The sequence below is a fragment of the Panthera onca genome, chromosome B2, assembly GCF_046562875.1.
Source record: "Panthera onca isolate mPanOnc1 chromosome B2, mPanOnc1 haplotype 2, whole genome shotgun sequence".
In the NCBI taxonomy this organism is placed as follows: domain Eukaryota; kingdom Metazoa; phylum Chordata; class Mammalia; order Carnivora; family Felidae; genus Panthera; species Panthera onca.
In genome coordinates this window covers 119,174,268-119,196,593 of record NC_138343.1, presented here as the reverse complement: position 1 = coordinate 119,196,593, position 22,326 = coordinate 119,174,268, and the positions used below count along the sequence as shown (strand labels likewise).

The 22,326-nt window shown below is 38.3% G+C and overlaps 2 protein-coding genes across 2 annotated transcripts in view; both read left to right on the top strand.

Moving 5' to 3' along the window:
* Window positions 1–18,521, top strand: part of VNN1 (vanin 1) — a 90,462-nt gene extending 71,941 nt beyond the window's left edge. The window contains exon 10 of the mRNA XM_060616697.3: window positions 18,409–18,521. Within this exon, the coding sequence (XP_060472680.3) occupies window positions 18,409–18,421 (13 nt within the window). The 3' untranslated portion in view covers window positions 18,422–18,521. The remainder of the gene's footprint in view (window positions 1–18,408) is intronic.
* A 2-nt stretch (window positions 18,522–18,523) lies between these two features.
* On the top strand, window positions 18,524–20,908 carry TAAR1 (trace amine associated receptor 1). The gene has a single exon (XM_060616702.3). The coding sequence runs from the start codon at window positions 18,524–18,526 to the stop codon at window positions 19,526–19,528; it is 1,005 nt and encodes a 334-aa protein (XP_060472685.1). The 3' UTR covers window positions 19,529–20,908.
* Window positions 20,909–22,326: the final 1,418 nt, after the last annotated feature.

The window sequence follows — 22,326 nt, the reverse complement described above, 5'->3', positions numbered from 1 at the left end:
AAGGGAGACGGTTCTATTCCCTGTCTGTTCTCTATACTGTAAGCTCTAAAACTCAGTCTCAGTGTCACCAGAAATGATCAGCCTCTGGGAAACTGAGCCACTTTAACTAAACTCACCAAAGACAATTTATAAATCGGAGTGTGTCTAGTTGTCTGTAAACGGGAGAAATAAAATGACAGCAGAGAGAAATGGAACTTCAGAGTTAGACCTTCCTTTGATTCCTGGCTTTGCCACTTTCTGCTATGAGACCAAATTCCTTAGTTGCCTTGAGCATCAGTCTTTTTAAAGGCAATAGGACAGTACGTGTCTGGCATCCAGGAAGCACTCCATAAATCATTGACTGCGTCTTACCAAACCAGTTGGATACTCATGTCAGAACAGCAGCATCTTTCATGATATAAAGCTTGCTTGGGAAACCCAAATACAATTGATCCTTGAACAACACAAGTTTGAACTGTGTGGGTCCACTTATACTCATATTTTTTAAATAAATACAGTACAGAACTGTAAATGTATTTTCTATTCTCCAAAATTTTCTTAATAAGATTTTCTTTTCTCTAGCTTATTTTGAGAACACAATATGTAATACATGTAACATGCAAAATATATGTTAATTGTGTTATCAATAAGGCTTCCAGTCAACATAGGCTATTCATAGTTAAGTTTCTGGAGACTCAAAAGTTATACACAGATTTTCAACTGTATGAGAGGTCAGCACCCATAACACCTGCATTGTTCAAGAGTCAACTGTAATACATATAGGTTTGCTTGCTAAAAATCAATTAAAAATTATAGTAAAAGACATTTGTATTCATGTGGAATATTTTTCAGGAGGCCATGATAGTTTGCTGGGTCAGTTTTCTTTCACAATAGAAGGAGTATTGCCTACCTGACCATATACATGTCCCATGTAAGGAAAGGCTTCGTCCTAGACAATGCCAGGGCTATCCTGTGATTTCAGGGGCTTGAAGCCACATTCTTTATACCAAGATCTTTGTCCCATCTGCCCCAAATTCCATAAGTTGAGACATTCTTTTATGCATTGAAGACCTGGTTTGTTTAAGTTCTTTCAATGGAAGCATCTCTGGGCATAGCCATATTTGTTTTGCTGTTGAAAAGTTGGGGTCATTGATGACCATTCACTGGAAAGATGGGTTCTAAAATGGAAAGAAGAGGGAGGGCATCTGAGAATAATGAAACCATCAGAAAAAAATCTTTGCTACATTTACAGTAAAAAATTTAGGGGTGCTTAGGAAAGGGGAAGGCTCTGCATATCAGAGATTTCTCCTTAAGTCTAGGCCATTCTGGAATAGTTTCCAAGTAATAACCAATCATGCCTATGGTAACTTTGTAAAGAGGCTTATATTACAGTTTCTTGCTGTAACAACCTTGCTTTCTTTTTACGTCAGTAGAAAACATCCCCAAATGTAAAACTCAAATGGAATTATAAAGTCTTTCCTTTTCCTTATTTTTGCCTCCATAGACTGATTTTTTCCCCATTGCAAGTGATATCTCTACCCTAGTTATCTTCTGTATTTTTAGCAGAATGGAGAAAAGGATCTTACCAGTAAAATGGATTTGAATTCCCATTATTTTGCTTTGATTGATGATATGAACCCCCATAATATCTCTTCTATAGTCCATATCAGGGGTCAGTAAACTATTTCCTGTAAATATAATTTTATTGGACACTGATACACCCATTCATTTATGTATCATCTATGACTACTTTCATGTTACAATGACAGAATTGAATAGTTGCCACTTATCTATGGCCTTCAAAGCGTATAGCATTTACTATCTAGCCTTTTACAGAAACAATTTGCTGATTCCTCACCTACATGGTAAGGAAAACCTCTATGAATCTAAAAGCAGACACTTTACTCCTTGCCTATACATTTCATGACTTATCATCTTTTCTAAAAATTTGATTCATTTATGGTGCTAGCTGGCCTTAGTACTCATCTTTTTCCATCATATTGGAAAAGAGTATTTGCACCAACTACATTCTTCCCTGATGAAAAAAGAAATATTAGTTTGATTTCTGGCTTTGCCATTTGCTAGTAATATGACATTGGAAAAGCTACTTAAGTTCTCCCAGACTCATCATAACCTGTAAAGTGGAATAATGAGATCTACTCCATTTGGTTATTGTGAGGGTTAAGTGAAAATATTACTTTAGCACTTAGCATAATTCCACTCATAATGAGTGCTCAATGCGTTTTATTTACATATAATAGAAGTAACTTTAAAAACATATTTTGAAAATATCAACATACCCACAGAAACATGCCATTTATAAAAATGATACTAAGTAATTCCCAATACAAACAAAGATACCTTAGTTTTGTTCTTTGCAAATAAAACAAGAGGGATAAAGCTAATCATTAACTTGGAGTTCATTGAGCTTTGATAGTGAGAATGAAGACATTTGCTAATTTCTATTTTTTAAGTGTGTGTGTGTGTGTGTGTGTGTGTGTGTGTGTGTAACAAGAAGGAATTAGAAACTAACTTGAATGCCTATAGTACACAGTCAAAACACTTCTGTTGATAAAAAAAAAAGGTGCTGGAATAAGATAATAAAAATGTAAAACATGATTGTTACTGATTAACAGATTTTAATTGTCTGCTATGAAATTATTTTCTTAGGATTAAATATGAAGTTTTTGCATATGTTTCCCTATTCTAAATTTAGCCTGTTTGTGAAGTGCTCTGAGTCCTTCTTTTCTGTTTCAGTTTATATGCGACCTGCAGGCAATCCTTTCCTAGCTACCGTGTGTGGGTTCCAGATCTGTCTTATGTGCTCCCATAACTCAACCTTTCTGTTTTTCTTCAGCACTTTCTATATTGTACTTTATCTGTTTGCATGTCTAACTCACCATTGGCTACATATTCCTGGAAAGAAGAATCGTAATTATATTTTATCCTGCACACTTACCACCAGTGATTGTCAGTCAGTTAAATAAATGTTCAGGTTAAAAGAAAGAATGTGACATACATAAAATGGAAAGAAGGCTTTTCAGTGCAGTTTTATAATTAACACAAGTGAAATTATGAGAATCCCATATTCATGCAATATTCTGATTTAAAAACCTTTAAAAATGAAAAATGAAGTCAATTAGTAATTTAACATCATTCAACCAACAAATATTTATTGAGCAAATGATTTACAGGCACTATTTTAGGTGATGGGGAGACTGTAATGAACAAAGCAGATAAGATCTCTGATTTCCTAGAGCATCATAAACTCCCATACATGAGGCATTGTGCTTGCTTGCAAAGAAAACTCACTCACAAAATGACAGATGTATGTGTTATTGAGGCAAACTCTGAACTCATGTTTGGAAAGATGGATGATATTTTCTATTCACTGTTATAAGCCGTGAACTTGGGTGTTATTTCTTGAACCATCCTTTAATATCTAGAAATTTCTGAAGCAGGAGTTATAATCGCCTAGTAAAATGTCAACTTCACTTATGTAAAACATAATTTTCATTTTATGCTGTTTCTGTTTTTGCTATCACAGTTTTTGTTAGTGACTATTTAGATCACAAGTGACCCATCATGTGGTATCAGTGTTTCTCTGTGTCAGGGTTTCTGCAAGGTGGGGGAATGGGGTAATAGATCTCAGTGGCTTCTTTCAGAAAAACAATTAACACAGTGATTTATTGCCATGAAAATTCTGTATAGCAAACCACCCTGAAACTCATTGGACCAATGGGCTTCACTGGGGCTTGGTCTTCTCATGGGAAAGCATGGAGGACATTCATAAATATAGAGTTCTCCTAATGACACGGCTTAGAACTGGCACACTTTTATTTCTGTCCATATTTTTTTGGCTAAAACAAGTAAAGTAGCAAAGCTCAAGTTCTAAGGACAGGGTAGTAGCTTCCATTCTCAGAGAAGAAAAGACACAAGTGTAGATGCCAGGAGAGTGGAGAACTGGGACCAACAGTAGCCTATCACAATAATCCTATGATTTACTATGGCTGAGTAACAAACAGAAATGGATGAGAAATTGTACTTAAGATAGTCATTTTGCTCTACTGAAGGATCTGGCTCCATTTTGGGAGTTTTATACAGAGGAATTAAAAAATTGATGGACCGAACGTATGTGACCACCTACCCTCAAAACCGGTGTTTCTGTAATTGCGATTAGTAACATTATTGGGGGGATAAATCCCACTAATTAAACAAAGAGATAAAATAGAAAATATCAGAGTGGGTTGAATGAAGTAAGCATTTTGTTTAATGAAAACGTTTGCTTCTGTTATGGAGGCATACTTACATGTGTACTGAGTCATGATACAAAATACGTTTCTTCCTATTGTGGTTAAAACAAAGCTTGGGAAAGCCGTTGTTCTAACTTATTTTCTATCTGTAAGATGTTATTGGGTTTAAGTACATTCTAATTTTTCAAAATAGTCCTTGGGCAGGCGTGTCATCTGTTTTGAAACTGAACCGTTTTTTCAGTGCTCGTTTTTTCCTTTGTAAAGATATCTAATACAGGAGTACTTTTCTTTCAAATCAATCAACAATTAAGGCCGTTTTAATGGACACGTGTTTTTATATATATGCTGGTAACACCCATGACTGTGGTTACTGGTGGCCCATGTTTGAGATTATTTTAAAAGTAATGGTAATATTTACCTTCTCTATTTAGCTTGCTCATTGCCAGCTTCCTGATGCTGGTTTAGAATAAAAGCACTTCCCAGTTATATGTATCAATAATAATACTGTTACCTTGCTTCAGAAAGATTTATTATCAGCTTATCTTTTCCAGATTTCAATATTTGCGTCATCTGTCTAGGTGAACTGTGGCCTATGGTAACACAGCAGTGGCTCTAGTCAGTAGCTGTCCAGGGGACACATGCGGAGGGGGCCTCCTCCCCAAAGGCAGTGTTTCTGCAGCCGGCTTGTCCCCTCTCTGGTCACTCTTACCTGAGAAGGTAGGTCTGAATGCTCATAGGGACTAGCCCGAGGGCCTAGGTAATCTTTCACTGAGAAAATGCTGACAGCCAGGAAAGTTATAAATGGTTTGGTACTTACTAATACATTAAAATTTAGAATTATTTAATAGAAAAGTTAACAAGGTTTCTGTAATTTAGTTTCATAAAACCTGAGTTAGTAAGAGAAGGTAAAAAATAGTGACATATTTTTAAATAGCATGCTTTACCTGTGCTTTTAAAATGTTTCACGTTTATTAAAAATTCACCTATGAGGACCTAGGAAACCTGAAAAGTTGAAACATGATTTTTTATCTCCATTTCTCGTAAATGAAGGAAATTCCTTCTGTGTATGTTGGCTAGTGTTAGCATTATAAAAACGATCCCCACAGAGATTTTTATACATTTTAAAATTAAATCGCATGTTATTGTTACTATTTGCTCAATTACAAAACTAAAATCTTATTTGCACAAGTATTATTTAGTGGGAAAAATCCTGGCCCTTTGCCAAATGACTTCACTCTTTAGCGTGTGTGTGTGTGTGTGTGTGTGTGTGTGTGTGTCTGTTTACGTGCCGTATATTAGATTGATTAGATTAGGAAGTTTTTAGTTATGATGACCTAAATTTGATACATATCATCTTATGCAAGTCTACATACCAGAAAAATTTTCCAGTATAGTTGATTTACCTGCTCATAATATTGCTGAAGATTCTTTTTTCTCTTTTCAATTGGAATGGGTTGATGGATAAGCAAACGAATGGAATTTGCCATGCTTCCTGTTTCTTTAAGATGGAAAAGATTGCTTCCAGTGATATCACCTTCTCAAGACTCATGACTTAAATATTTGAAAAAGTTGTTTCTCCTACCCCTTCTTTCTTTCTCTTTTTTAAAATAAGTGTTTTACCCTAGAGGAGAAAGCAGGAAAAGACCTCTCTGACCTCAGCTGTAGCAATTTCTTACTTGACACATCCCCAAAGGCAAGGGAATTAAAAGCAAAAATGAACTACTGGGACCTTAAGATAAAAAGCTTCTGCACAGCAAAGGAAACAACCAACAAAACTAAAAGGCAACCAATGAATGGGAAAAGATCTTTGCAAATGACATATCGGACAAAGGGCTAGTATCCAAAATATATAAAGAGCTCACCAAACTCCACACCCAAAAAGCAAATAACCCAGTGAAGAAATGGGCAGAAAACATGAATAGACATTTCTCTAAAGAAGACATCCGGATGGCCAACAGGCACATGAAAAGATGTTCAACATCGTTCCTTATCAGGGAAATACAAATCAAAACCACACTCAGGTATCATCTCACGCCAGTCAGAGTGGCCAAAATGAACAAATCAGGAGACTATAGATGCTGGAGAGGATGTGGAGAAACGGGAACCCTCTCGCACTGTTGGTGGGAATGCAAACTGGTGCAGCCACTCTGGAAAAGTGTGGAGGTTCCTCAAAAAATTAAAAATAGACCTACCCTACGACCCAGCAATAGCACTGCTAGGAATTTACCCAAGGGATACAGGAGTACTGATGCATAGGGGCACTTGTACCCCAATGTTTATAGCAGCACTCTCAACAATAACCAAATTATGGAAAGAGCTTAAATGTCCATCAACTGACGAATGGATAAAGAATGGAGCCTGTTTCGGATTCTGTGTCTCCCTCTCTCTCTGCCCCTCCCCCGCTCATGCTCTGCCTCTCTCTGTCAAAAACAAATAAACAGTAAAAATTAAAAAAAAAAAAAAAGAAATTGTGGTTTATATACACAATGGAGTACTACGTGGCAATGAGAAAGAATGAAATATGGCCCTTTGTAGCAACATGGATGGAACTGGAGAGTGTGATGCTAAGTGAAATAAGCCATACAGAGAAAGACAGATACCATATGGTTTCACTCTTATGTGGATCCTGAGAAACTTAACAGAAATCCATGGGGGAGGGGAAGGAAAAAAAAAAGAGGTTAGAGTGGAAGAGAGCCAAAGCATAAGAGACACTTAAAAACTGAGAACAAACTGAGGGTTGATGGGGGTGGGAGGGAGGGGAGGGTGGGTGATAGGTATTGAGGAGGGCACCTTTTGGGATGAGCACTGGGTGTTGTATGGAAACCAATTTGACAATAAACTTCATATATTGAAAAAAATAAAAATAAAATAAGTGTTTTACAAAACACTTTTGGTATTGTAATAAAGAATAGTGGATAAATTAGAGAGCTGCAAACCTATTTTTAGAATAAAATTATTATCAAGTTTATTTCTAGTTTTATTTCTAAATCTGTATAGAACAAAAACAGGATATGAGGGCATTTCAGAAACTTTAGGGCATTTAGCAAAACTTTAATTTTAATATAAGACTAATGTGGATAAATAACTCATGTAAAGAATTATATAAGCACAAAAAGCACAAATTGTATAATTTCTTAATAATTACTCACCAAGAAGTTTTTTTTTTTAAAGTATGGTTAAAGTTTTGTTTGAAGCAATTCATAGACAATACATTTAATTTTATTAAATACTTTTTTCTGGTTATGAAAGTAAAACATTCTTATAGTAGAAAACTTGGAATATGTAGAAAACATAGAGAAGAAAGTAAAACCTTCCTATTCTTTCACCACCCAGGAAATTTTGTTGGTAAAATTTGGTATTATTTTTCTTATTTGCTGTTGTTTAATTTTTTTTTTTTTTTTGAGTTTCAATCTTACCACCTCTGAGTTAATGATATTAAGCATTTAGAGTATACCATTCCATACCTATTTTCCATGCCTATACAAATGTGTGTGTGTGTGTGTGTGTGTGTGTGTGTGTGTGTGTGTGTGTTTAAGCAGCATTGTTGAGATATAATTGATATGCAAAGAACCATACACATTTAACATGTACAATGAAGGAATTTCTAACTGGATGGCTAGAAGATTTTCTTCTTTATCTTTGAAATCAGAACCAAGCTAAGTGTATGTGCCCTACTTTATAATGGCCCCAGGGGGCACAGAAATGAACTAATGAACTCCTTAGTTCATTTGTTCATTCATTCAATCCTTTATTCATTTTTGTGCTCAATGTTCTAGACATTTCCCAGGCACTGGGGCTATAGCAATGAATAAAACAGTCCATTCCCTTATGACATACTCCCTTCTTTGATTCATTTCATCTTGATTTTTCCCTGTTCATCCCCCTTTTCTCATTGCTTTCCCTCTGCCTATAGTGACCTTAAAAATTTTTTTTTTAACGTTTTATTTATTTTTGAGACAGAGAGAGACAGAGCATGAACAGAGGAGGAGCAGAGAGAGAGGGAGACACAGAATCTGAAGCAGGCTCCAGGCTCTGAGCTGTCAGCCCAGACCCTGACGCGGGACTCGAACTCACGGACCGTGAGATCGTGACCTGAGCTGAAGTCGGCCGCTTAACCGACTGAGCCACCCAGGCGCCCCTATAGTGACCTTTTAGAATGTACCTTTTTAATGTTGATTTAAATATATGTGTATTCTTGTAAGAGTTTCCTGATGCTTTTTTATATATTCCCTTAACATGTCTATAACATTCTTCTTGGATGTTTACTTATTTGATAAACTATGCACAGGATACTATTGTAAGTAAACACTTTACAAATGTTAACTCATTCCAGCCTCATAAAACCTCAAGAAATAGATTTTTAATTTATTAATTAATTTATTTATTTATTGCATAAGAAAACTATAGGCCCAAGAGTTTGGGTAGCCTGTCCAAGGGCACAGAATAGGTGAATGGCCAGACCTGCCTGGACTTGAAAGGCCACACTCTTCAGCACACAGCTCCAACCTCATAAATTCAAAACCCAACTCCTGATTTCTTCCTGTTTCTTGCCCTTCTCCAATCACCATCTTTTTCATCTCCTTAAACGGGACCCTCCACCTTCAAGCTGCTCAAAACAAAAGTCTTGCTATTTCCCTTGATAACTTCCTCCCAGCCCACACTCAGTCGATGTGCAAGTTCTGCCTGCTGTATCTTTAGAACATTTCCAAACTTGACCACTACTCTCCACACTCACTGCCCCTGCTATGTCCAAACCATCATCTTCCCTCACCAGGTTATAGTGACAACGTCCTAATCATCTCATCTTTGTCCTTACCCTCTGCCTCTGTTCTCAGCACAGTAGCCAGGGTGGATCTGTCAGAACCTGTCAACTCATGTTGCTGGGTTCAAAACCCTCCAGTGACTTCCTTTTTTCACTCAAGGGCAAACAAAGCTAAAATTCTTACTGTGACCCAAAAGGCCCTATTCAGTGTAGCTCTGTACAGCTTCCGTGGCTTCCCCATCTATTTTTTCTCTGTGTTGCTGGCTTTGTGCTATCCCCATTGACATCTGCTAATTTTGCAAACACACTGAGCATGTTCCCATCTCAAGACTTTGGAGTCTGCTATATCCCCTCCCTGGATTGTGCTTCCCCTACATATCCATGTGGTTAGCTTCTCGGTTCCTTCAGATATATATATATTATTCAGTCAGCTTTTTATTTAAGTTTTCCATGGCTACCTTATCCTGAAGCTCAATCCTCTCCCCAAACCTTGCAGTTCTCTCTTCTTTGCTCTATTTTTTTCTCCTTAGTAACTATTGCAATCTAATTTCATGTTTATTGAGAACATGAAGTGTCCCCCAACCCACACCTGAATGTAAGTTCCTGAAGGGCAGGAAGTTTTGTTATGTCTTTTCACCCTAGTACCTGGTATCTGACAGAGGGAAGGCATTTACCCAATATTTATGAAAAAGGATGTGTGAATTTCTATTTCTTTGTATTTTAGCTTAATGTATGTCATGTTCTTCCACTTGATTCACAAGGTCAGTGATTTGGTCTTCAGTTGTGACTATTCTCTTTTATAACTTCTTTACGGATTTTAAAAATACCCGAGATAATTTCTTTTGCTTTCAGAACCTTTTTCCGTGCTCTAATTTGATCTTCTTGGGTGCTTTTGCTAAATTTTGTTTAAAGCTCTCATTTTTCTGCCTCTAGAGTAGTTTTCTCTTTTCTTTTCTTTTTTAATTCAAATGTTTATTTATTTATGGAGAAAGAGAGAGAGAGAGAGAGAGAGCAAGCGTGAGAGGGACAGAGAGAGAGGGAGAAAGAGGATCCCAAGCAGGCTCTGCACTGTCAGCATGCAGCCCAACGTGGGGCTCAAACTCACAAACTATGAGATCAGGATCTGAGCCAAAATCAAGAGTCGGATGCTTAACCTACTGATCCACCCAGATGCCCCAGGTCCGTATTACTTTTTAAAAATTCCCTCCCTCACATCAGTCAGAGTACTATATACCTCAAAGTTTCTCTTATAAATAGCCATGGATAGTTCTAGAACAAAAAATGAAATCCTGGGTTACAAGGTTTTATATCTCTATTCCGAATTTTGCATTATGTATTAACTACAAAGTCACCATCTAGAAGAAATGGAAAGTCACTTAAATGAATCCAAAGAAGCCAACAAAGCATTGAGACTGGCTTCTATCTAGGCCAAGGACAGCTATTTATTCTTAGTTTCCTTTAAGGTATCAAGCAGTCCTTGCCTTGAATTCCCTGGTAATTTAACTGCTCTACATTTCCTCCTTGGAAACTGCTTTTGTATTTCTACATTTTGTACATTTCTACATTTGTGCATTTTGCTAAGGACATACCAGAAGATTCTGCACTGTTGTAACTCCAGGCCATTCATTTTACTATTGTTTCCTTGAATAGCTGCCAGTTCCCTTGGGGCAAAAGGTCTTGATATCTCTCTAAATGTGCCTTGGAATCAGGTGACTTTTTCCTGTAGTGTTTGGGAGTGCTGAGAAATTCCTTATCTAAGCTTGTGTAACTTCTGCTTCTCCCTGGTTCTGTTCACCAGTGATTGCAGCTTTATTAAAAGAATTTTTTTAATGTTTGTTATATATCTTTGAGAGAGAGACAGAGTGCAAGTGGGGAAGGGGCAGAGAGAGAGGGAGACACAGAATCTGAAGCAGGCTCCAGGCTCTGAGCTATTAGCACAGAGCCCAATGTGGGGCTCAAACCCACGAACCATGAGATCATGACCTGAGCTGAAGTTGGATCCTTAGCCAACTGAGCCACCCAGGCTCCCCAACAGTTTTATTTTTAAAAGCTATGACTTTTCCACTCTATTCTCCGTGATTATCTTTTGAAGGGGCACAGTGGGCCTCCTTTCCTTTCACTTTATAACTAATTATTACAACCGATGGCAAACAGAATGAATTTCTCTTCTGCTTAACATTGTCTGTCAGACATACTTTCCATTCCTTTCACATAATTCACTCATATTCTTTACCTTTTACGAAAGAGTGGTGAGGAAGAAACCAATCCACTCCTTGGCTTAGAAGCTATGTATTCAAGTAAAACAGAAAGGAAGGGAAAAAAGAAAAGAATCAGGGAAGCCAGCTAGGAGCTACTAATTTGACAGTTTTGGTGGCTCGGACCATGAGAACTGCTCCATTATGGATATATTTTCAATGAAGTGTCAAAATATCTACTGATGGGTTGGCTATATTGTTGAGTGTAAGAAAGAGTAGTCAATGATTACTTCAAGGACTAGGACTGAGGATTTTCAAGAATGAGTTGCCATTTTCTAGATGTGTAGGAAGGAAGAGGAGCTGGACACATGTTGTGAAGATTTGAGGCTTTAAACATGGTCAGTGGTTATATCCTCTAGGCAGCAGGAGATGTTTGTCCAGAGTACAAGCAGGAAGCCATGGCTGGAGGTATTTATTTGAGACCCATCAGCATACAGATTAGCCTAAAGCCAGGAGTCTAAGAAATCACGTAGGGAGCTGTTCTAAGTAGAGAAGAGAATCAAAGACTTGCCTTAGGGCAAGTGACTTAAGGACGAACTAGCAACGAAGACTGAAAAGAGCAACCAGTGAGGTATCAGAGCTTTAAGAGTGGTGACCTAGGAGCCAAGAAAAGAAATCGTTTCAAGAAGTACCTTGAGATACGGAGCATGATGAGTAGATGAAGTCTGAGCATTTATCACTGGGTTTAGAACAGAGGACAACATGATTAAAAATTGTTTTGCACTCTCAGCATCAGTGCCATCTTCTGGGAAACCTCTGTGCCACAGAGCCAAGTGGAAGAAGCAGTGGATGAACAGGCTGAAGCGAAAAAGAAGAAAGATGAGGCAGAGGTCCAAGTAAACTGCCAGCTTGTGCACCCATGGAAGTCACAGGAACAGAAATAAAGAAAGCCAGAGGTCAGGGATGTTTGTACAAATTGTTGGACTGCACGCCTACTTTCTAGAACTTGATCCAGTGGATCTAGACATCCATCATCATTTGATCATAATGACCACCTTTGAGAAACCCACCTTTCTCATACCAAAACAGTCCCTTTTGATCCTTTGCCAAGGAGCCTTGACTTCCAGGACTCATTCTGTTTTCATCTGTGGCTGAATGTAACACATGTAAAATAAATCATCTCTTCTGCTGTCTTAGCTGAAGAAAAAAGCTTTTAATGAAGTGCTGACAATAAAAGTCTCTTTGGAGTGTATTCAAAGGGTTAGTAAGAGGGGCACCCGGGTGGTTCAGTTACTTGAGTTTTAGACTCTTGATTTTCGGCTCAGGTCATGATCCCAGCATCAGGGGCTCTGCACTGAGTATGGAGCCTGCTTAAGATTCTCTGTCTCTCCCTCTGCCCCTCTCCCCACCCCGTTTTCTCTCAAATAATAATGAAAACAGGTTAGTAGGAGAAGAAAGGAAGACAGGGAGTGAAAATTACTCTTTTGAAGAAGTTTTGTTTTTCGAAGTGAATTTAAAAATAATTGCTTTTTGTGGAATTTATTCTTTTTATGGAAGAGTACTACATATTTGAGTACTGCAGGTAATTATTTACAAGGGAAATACTAAAGAGCCAGGGAAGAGAGGAGAATTGTAGGTTATGTCCTTGAACAGGTACAAAGAGATGTTTACTGGGCATGTGCAATGAGACATGGTTGGTTATTTGCATTAATAAGACAGAGGATTAAGTATACAAACAGATGTAGGCTGGGAGGTAAGTGAAGAGATACAGTGTGGACATTTTCTTCTGATCGGGTGTGTTTTTTCAGTGAAACAGGATCAAGGCCATCAGAGAATGAAGATGAGAGAGAAGGTATCTGAGATAGAAAGAGGGAGCAGGTGTGAAACAGTCATCTCAGAGAGTAGGAGAACAAAAGTAATAGAAGGAGGGGTAGGATCCTTGAGCAGTTCTAGTGGCCAATACTTGTCATGAATTTAACAGGAGGCCCCTTGTGTGTTTTTCTCCACCACACTCAGCTGCATGAATGCAGGAGGAGAGCAAGAGGAGAACTGGATTGGACAAAGGTTCAGGTTTTGCTAGGAAAGTTTGTTAATGAGGAGTTGTAAGATAATGTCAAAAACTATTGGAATCTAACTGGGTAAACAGGGGTGCCTGGGTGGCTCAGTCGGTTGAGCGTCTGACTTCAGCTCAGGTCACGATCCCACGGTCTGTGAGTTCGAGCCCCACGTCAGGCTCTGTGCTGTCAGTTCAGAGCCTGGAGCCTGCTTCGGATTCTGTGTCTCCTTCTCTCTCTGCCCCTCCCGCACTCAGGTTCTGTCTCTCTCTATCAAAAAATGAATAAACGTTAAAACAAAATTAAAAAAAAAAAAAACGAGATGAGCCTGAGGGAATGAGGAATAGTGAAAAGATGATAAAATAAATGAATGAAGGGCTTCAAGGGGGTTGAAAAAGTGTTAAAAGAAGAGCACTAGTAGCATGGATTAGGAAGACAAAGTGTGGAGCTTGAAGTTAATATTTTGAAATGATTGCATTACTGATGAAGACAAATTCCAGGGCATGGCCATGGGAGTTTGAGATAAAATAGAATGGGGGTCATACTTATTGGAAGACAAAGGGTCAAGGAGCTGAAAGCTCATTCCTGGATCATTATGTGACATTAAAATTATCAAGAGTTTTGGCAGGAGTAAACTTGGAGAGAGTGGCGGTAGGTCAGGAGCTAACCTTTGCAAGAAATAAAGAGAAATGACTTGGGAGTCTGTAGATGTCTACAAATGAAGGAGGTGTAGTTTGAACACAGAACTTCAAACTTTCAAGGGGTATTGGTTAGGAAGGATGGTGGCACAACGATCTGCAGTGGCAGTCGATACAAGGGGAATCTACTTTTCTTCTAAGCTGTATGGTACAAAGGGGAGTAAGGATGCAGGAGAGAGAACAGCCACCTTTGACAAGGCTCCAGGTGATGAGGTGTACTCAGGGGAGAGATGGTTTTGGTTGGAACAACGTAAGGGAAATATTTGGGAGGAGTTTGAGGAGTTTGAGGAGTAGGGTGATGACCCAAGCTCCAGAAGGCACACTTGGAAGGGTTTTGTGAGTAATGGCAGATAGGTGCAGATTAGGGAGTTGTACAGAACAGAGACTGAGCCGTTAGAGGTGGAACCAGGGACCAAGGGCATGGTGAGATTAGCGCTGATGGTCTTTTACCGGGAAGTGGGAACACTCGACCACTGAGTTCCTATCATGTCAGACAGATCTATTTTAAACTACAACTCCTATCAGTATATTTTTAATTCATATGCCATTTTCAAACATTAGGTGATCAGATCGTTTGTACAGAATCGGTTGTTTAGCGAGCTGATCAAAGAGATTCATTAACTTTCCATATTACAATCTTGCATTATTTATATATACAAGTAATGATTATTTCTAGTTAGCTAAATTCTTAGAGCTGGAAGAAAAGAAACAAAAGTACTATTATGTCATGTTCTTAGGTAAGCATTTAACGCATAATATCATCATACGCCATTTATTTAAGCAATTAAATCTGTTTAAAAGCAAATTATAACACTTTAATCAATACTTGCTATAAATTATGTGTAATATTCTTTAAGATAAGCAGGAAAAAGTTTTAAGTGTTTTTCAATGTTTATTTATTTTTGAGAGAGAGAGAGTGAGAGAGAGAGAGGGGGCACGAGTGGGGGAGGGGCAGAGGGAGAGGGAGACACAGAATCTGAAGCAGGCTCCAGGCTCCGAACTGTCAGCACAGCTCTTTTATTTTTTTATTTTTCATTTATTTGGAGACAGACAGAGACAGCACGAGTGGGGGAAGGTCAGAGAGAGGGAGAGAGAGAATCTGTACTGTCAGCGCAAAGCCTGATGTGGGGCCTGAACTCACGAACTGTGAGATCCTGACCTGTGCCCAAACCAAGAGTCAGATGCCTAACCGTTGACTGAGCCACCCAGGCGCCCCACAGGAAAATTTTTCTATTCAAGTGTCATTAATTTATCAACAATTTCCAAGATATTGTGCTTAACACTATTTCTCTGAAACCAGTATGTACAACTATGAGAAGAAAGCCTCTGAGTCCTTTGTTTTTTATCTAGGAACCGAATATTTTGATTCACAAAGAACAAAGTATACAGAGTTGTCAGATGACTTTCCCATCCTCTATGAATTTCATATTCAAAAACTGAACAGCAAGTTTGTTCCCCCTGCACCCCCCCCCCCACCTCCCCTTACTTCTTTTTGGACTCTGAATCCGTATTTAGCATACCAGGTAAGGATGTGATTTTGACTGACAGAAATTAATTAGCAAACATTCCTAAACAGTGATTAGCGTGTGTTGCTTGATTCCTTTAATATGTCAAAAGCATACGTAAAAGAAGGAAGGAAAAGGGGGAAATAGACAAAAAGTCTATGTAGAAGATTTATAACTTAAGTGATAGGGTATATTTGGGTGCACATTTAAATTACATAGTAAAAAACCCATCATTCTTTTCGTGAAATCTGAATTATAATTCAAATGTTACTGAGTTCAAATAACCTAACTAGTTGTAACTTGCTATTTGTTCTGTCATGGAAGAGGCCTGGGTGTCTGTGGAAATGCATCTTACAGATTCATTTGGCATAAATATGTTTCTTTCCAGGAATAGAGAGCAGGAAGGAACTGGGGAGAGGTGTTTCAAATTTATTAAAATATGCATTTTAGTACCTAAATATTTTATTCCTCCAATTCTAGTTCTGGATACATTTAGGTTTTTTTATTTCGTTTTGAGAGAGAGAGAGAGACAGAGACAGAGAGAGAGACAAAGTGCGCACAAGGAGAGGAGGGGCAGAGAGAGAGGGAGACACAGAATCTGAAACAGGCTTCAGGCTCTGAGCTGTCAGCACAGAGCTTGGCACAGGACTCAAACCTGCAAACTGCGAGATCATGATCTGAACCGAACCAAAGTCAGGTGCTTAACCAACTGAGCCACCCAGGCACCCCTGGATGCATTTAGATTTCTATGTAGTCTTGATCTAAACTGTCAGCCCAGAGGGAAATGCAGGAGATGGAAACGATGACAGACTCCTGGAATTCTCAGGCTTGTTGCTGTTTTCTAGCATTTCAACCTAGTGACAGTTTGTTCATTGACAGCAGAAATTCACATTCTTCTCCCTCTCTCTCTCTCTCCCTCTCTCTGTGTATATGTATGTGTGTGTATACATATACACACACACACATATTTGTGTATATATATACTACATATATACATATATTTTCAAAATATATTGAAAATTCCAGAATTTAGCTGAGAATTGCAGAATCATATAGAAACAGAGGGACATTTTTAAACTCGGTCTCATGGAGACTTGGGTTTTTAATGAGGCATGAGGAAGAAGGAAGTGCCATCTCTGTTTTAACAAGATTTTACTTTTATTTGTTTTATAAATCGGGATTGCATGAAAAAAATTTTGTTTTAATCAGTTTCAGAGATTTAAAGAAAAAACCAAAACAGGCTCCAGTGCTGTGCCCACAGCCCACACCGAAGCTCAGTTTCCCTGGGTTTCTCACCTCAGCCGTCTTTTCTCTGGGCCACATCATTTCTTACCATAACTTTGGTCCGTATACTTAAAATCCTTAATACTTTGGACCACAATATAGTACTTCACTGGCGGGTACCACTTTTCAAGACAGCCTATGTCCTCACATGAAAACTAAAAGCTTAATATTCTTGAAAATAATTCATCTGTGTTGGTGCTTTCTGCCGTGGAAAGAAAATATGGATTGGTAACGATGAAACTGTACAAGTAATTGAGACCTCAGATCATATTCCAGCTTTAATGGTTTCGTGAACTAAGCCTCGATTTCTTGCCAGTATAATTACACTTACAAAACGTGTCATGTCCTCCTTATAAGGAACAGTGTTTACACTGTAGATGTGAAATGTTAAATGAAGTAACACTTGGAATATTATATCTCAGTGCTTTGCAAACTGGAAGTAAAGGTATATAAGCTTCTTTCCATTGCAATTCATTCTGTAATTAGAAATGACTTATATGGGGCACCTGGGTGGCTCAGTCGGTTAAGCATCCAGCTTCAGCACAGGTCATGATCTCACAGGTGGTGGGTTCGAGCCCTGCATCGGACTCTGTGCTGACAGTTCAGAGCCTGGATCTTGCTTCAGATTCTGTGTCTCCCTCTCTCTCTGTGCCCCTCCCCTATTCATGCTCGGTCTCTCTCTTTCTCAAAAATAAAAAAAAACAAACATTAAAAAAAAAGAAAGAACTTATATATTATCAAGTGCAAAAGGAGGCACTAGGGGATATTACCTGTGTACAAGAGGCACACGTAAAATATTTCACTTTTTCTTCTAAAATTTCTAAAATTTTAATTCTAAAATTTCTGGGAACTTGTATCTACCCTTTAGAATATAAAGCTCTCCCTCAAGACTGTCTTTTGAACAAAGACTATTTCCATAGATTAAGCATATAAAGAATTCATCATTTGACCTTCTCTGGCCTCAAAAAGGTGCCGTTTCATATACTTTAACCTAATAATTCAACTTTTCATTTCTAGCACAGTATCCGACATCAAGTAGATGTTTAAAAAAAATTATTGAACTGAACCATTGAATTAAGCTTAGAAATGAAAGCTCTTTCTAAAATAACTATTTTGGTGGGGCGCCTGGGTGGCTCAGTTGGTTAAGCGTCCGACTTCGGCTCAGGTCATGATCTCACAGTTCGTGAGTTCAAGCCCCGCTTCGGGCTCTGTGCTGACAGCTCGGAGCCTGGAGCCTATTTCAGATTCTGTGTCTCCCTCTCTCTCTCTGACCCTCCCCTGTTCATGCTCTGTCTCTCTCTGTCTCAAAAATAAATAAACATTAAAAAAAATAAATAAAATAACTATTTTGGTGGGGGGGCACCTGGGTGGTTCAGTCGGTTGGGCGGCCATCTACAGCTCAGGTCATGATCTCACGGTCTGTGAGTTGAGTCCTGCGTTGGGCTCTGTCCTGAGAGCTCAGAGCCTGGAGCCTGCTTCAGATTCTGTGTCTCCCTCTCTCTCTGCCCCTTCCCTGCTTGCTTTCTGTCTCTCTGTCTCTCTCAAAAATAATAAACAATAAACAAATTTTAAAAAAAGAATTAGTTTTTTAGCAAGAAGTAATAGGTAAATGTGTTAGAAGTTAAAAGAATCAAATTGCCAATGATTCGCTCTCTCTTTTTTTTTTTTCCCCTCCCAGGTTTCTGGAATAGGTTTACGGAAAGCAAAGAAGAAACTCTAACCTGAGTATGGATTTTGAAGAAAGATTCCTCAACATGCAAAGGAAGAAATAAGCTGGTGGATAGCCCTCAGAAATGATGTCCTTTTGCCACAATGTCATTAATATTTCTTGTGTGAAAAGCAGCTGGTCAAATGATGTCCGTGCTTCCCTGTACAGCTTAATGGTGCTCATAATTCTGACCACACTCATTGGCAATCTGATAGTCATTATTTCCATATCACACTTCAGGCAACTTCATACCCCAACGAATTGGCTCATTCATTCCATGGCGACCGCGGATTTTCTGCTGGGGTGCCTGGTCATGCCTTATAGTATGGTGAGATCTGTTGAGCATGGCTGGTACTTTGGAGAAGTCTTCTGTAAAATTCACACCAGCACTGACATTATGCTGAGCTCGGCGTCCATTTTCCACTTGTCCTTCATTTCCATTGACCGCTACTATGCCGTGTGTGACCCACTGAGATACAAAGCCAAGATCAGTATCTTGGTTATTTTTGTGATGATCTTCATTAGTTGGAGTGTCCCCGCTCTTTTTGCATTTGGAATGATCTTTCTGGAGCTCAACTTCAAAGGAGCTGAAGAGGTATATTACAAGTACATTCACTGCATAGGAGGTTGCTCTGTCTTCTTTAGCAAAACATCTGGGGTACTGGCCTTTATGACTTCTTTCTATATACCTGGATCTATTATGTTGTGTGTCTATTCCAGAATATACTTCATAGCTCAAGGACAGGCCAGATCAATTAATGATGCAATTGGATTGGAAGAGAAAAATGGAATGTCACAAAACAAAGAAAGGAAAGCTGCAAAGACTTTAGGGATTGTGGTGGGAGTTTTCCTAATATGCTGGTGTCCCTTCTTTGTCTGCATGGTCATGGACCCTTTCCTGGACTATGCTATTCCACCCACCTTAAATGATGCATTGGTCTGGTGTGGCTACCTGAACTCTACTTTCAATCCAATGGTTTATGCATTTTTCTACCCCTGGTTCAGAAAAGCACTGAAGATGATTCTATGTGGTAAAATTTTCCAAAAAGACTCTTGTAGGCATAAACTATTTTTAGAGTCACATCCATAGAATTATTATATTTACTGTTTACTGCTTTGCAAAACAGCTGGTGATCACAATTTTGAACACAACATAATTAACCACATGCACCAATTGCGGGGTCTTTCATCAAATGTTTGAGCCAGAGAATGGATAGTGACATATAATGCTTTTATTTCACTTCCTTTTTGGGACACAGTGGGTGTAATCCTTGCCATGCTTACTATTACATAGAAGCTTTGCAAGTCCAGAATTTAAGGCCCTACGTTAAGAGCCTTTCTTGCCCTTAGCTGAACTGCCATGAATTGACAATTGTTCAATGCTGGAAATTATGGGGCCGCAATTGGATATGCAAATTAGAATTACTTTGTCATCCATTTGCTCGAATATATATGTCTTTTTGTAAGATCAAATAAAGTACACATTAAATGATATTAAATACTTTTTATACATAATTTGCTATTTATCATGAATTCTTATTAATATATATTCCACTTTTAAAATATTTTGATTTTCATCTTTTTATAATATGCTTTCTTGATTCTCATACTTGCAGAAATTTGGAAAATAAGGAAAAAATAAAAATAAAATATCGTATAGAAACAAAATGAAAATAAAGATATCACTCATAGTTCACCTCCTGAAAAAACTTAAAATTCTTGACAACATAATTTTTTGGTAACTGTATAATGTTACATTGTATGGATGCACAAAGATTTTTTTAGACCATTTCTCTGTTGACCGCTTAGACTTCAGTTTCTTTTTTTTGTTTTGTTTTTTAATAATGGAAATGAAACCAAGTTTCTGTCTGTCACCTGCTACTGAAAGTTAGGAAAGTGTCTGAAAGGATTTCACTGTATTTCAAAGGTTGTGCCTGGTATGGCAGGACTCAAAATACAAGCTCTAGGAAGACAAATCCACTTGTTGGGTTCCAGGCTGCATCGAAAGAGAAACAGATGGCATCCACACAAAGAAAAAAAGGAACAGGGGCGCCTGGTGGCTCCGTCGGTTGAGCCTCTGGCTTCGGCTCAGGTCATGATCTCACAGCTTGTGAGTTTGAGCCCCGCGTCGGGCTCTGTGTCTCCCTCTCTCTCTCTGCCCTCTCTCTCTTCCCCAACTCATGCTCTGCCTCTTTCTCTCTCAGGAATAAACATTAAAAAAAAAAAAGAAAGGGGCGCCTGGGTGGCTCAGTCGGTTGAGCGTCCGACTTCAGCTCAGGTCACGATCTCGCAGTCTGTGAGTTCGAGTCCCGTGTCGGGCTCTGGGCTGATGGCTCAGAGCCTGGAGCCTGCTTCCGATTCTGTGTCTCCCTCTCTTTCTGCCCCTCCCCCGTTCGTGCTCTGTCTCTCTCTGTCTCAAAAATAAATAAATGTTAAAAAAAAAAAAAAAGAAAAAGAAAAAAAGAACAAATGATAGTTTCAAATAAGATTCCCTAACAGGAGTGGGCAACCATTCTAAATTACAAGCACTGATTTCCAGTTGAACTGTTTCTCATACAGGCTTCAAGCAGTCTGTTGCATGGGGAGTAACCTTAGGGATTCGGATTTATTTATTTAATAAAAGTGACTTATGCTCATGAGTACGTTAGGGTAAGGCAGCTAATTTTAAATGAAATTAAAACACACCTTCTTGCATGCAAATGTGTGTTCACAAACTTGATGATCTCCGAGGATATGTTAAATCCTTCTAGCTCTCACAGTCTGTTTCAAGACTACATGTTCTGTTTCATTGATCTCACTAGAGTTTTGTTCTGGTACATTTAAAAAACACAAGTTACCTTTTCATTGAGTGTATGATAAGACAAATTGTCATTATTTACTCCTACTGTCAAAAATTACCTTGACTTTTTTTTAGCTGAGACGATTCTGTCAGATTCTAAGAAGGGAACAAAAGCATTTAGACGGCTTTCTGTACATTATAGCAAGTTTCTGTGGTGTTCTCCATTTGCTCCCACACAATCCTCTTAAAATTATTCCTAGACATTTTGTACTTTTGTGTATGTGTGTTTTGCCTATTGTGAATAAATCTTTTTTTAAGCCACTATGTTTTCTGGTACCCAATATTGCTGGCATGCAGTAAATTTGATTTTAGCTTTTCCGTTGATTTGTTTGGGCTTCTACACTATAGTCATATTATCCTCAAACAATGCTAAATTTTATCTCCTGTCCAATAGTTATGATTTTTATTTATATTCTTTGTTATACTTTATTAGTCAGAATTTCCAAAGAAATACTGATAGTGGTAATAAGAGTCATCCTTGTCTTACATCTATTTTAAATTAATACTCAGGTTTTAATATTGATTCCACATTTTTCTTGGGACAAGTTCATGACTCAGATAATTCTACCTTTTTTACTCAACATTATGGCCTCATAGCCTATGTTTTTAATACTCATAATAAAAGATAGCCCATAACCCACCCTCTCAGTGAAACAAGAAGAAAGACTCATTTTGTCTTTCCATATTTCCAGCTTTACTCCAGCTTTCACTCTGTCATGAAGAAAGCATTTTTGTCTTTTAGCTGTCCAGAATCCATTTCCCAACTGGTATTCAATTAGCTTTTGAGAAATGTAGCATTCCGACATCGTTATGGGGATCCATAGTTCTGGATATAGTTTGTGGGAACTATAGGGAAAAGATAGACCCCTGCTGTTCCCCCTAGCTAAATAGACAGGTTGGTAAACCAAGCTAAGATTTTCAGAAAGCCTTTCTTTGGAATTTGGACCTTTACCAGAGTGAGAAATACAGTGATCTTTAGCAGAATCGTTAGTAGAAAACAGTGAAAACATGTGGATTTCCATGACATCTACATGGTAAAATCATGATCA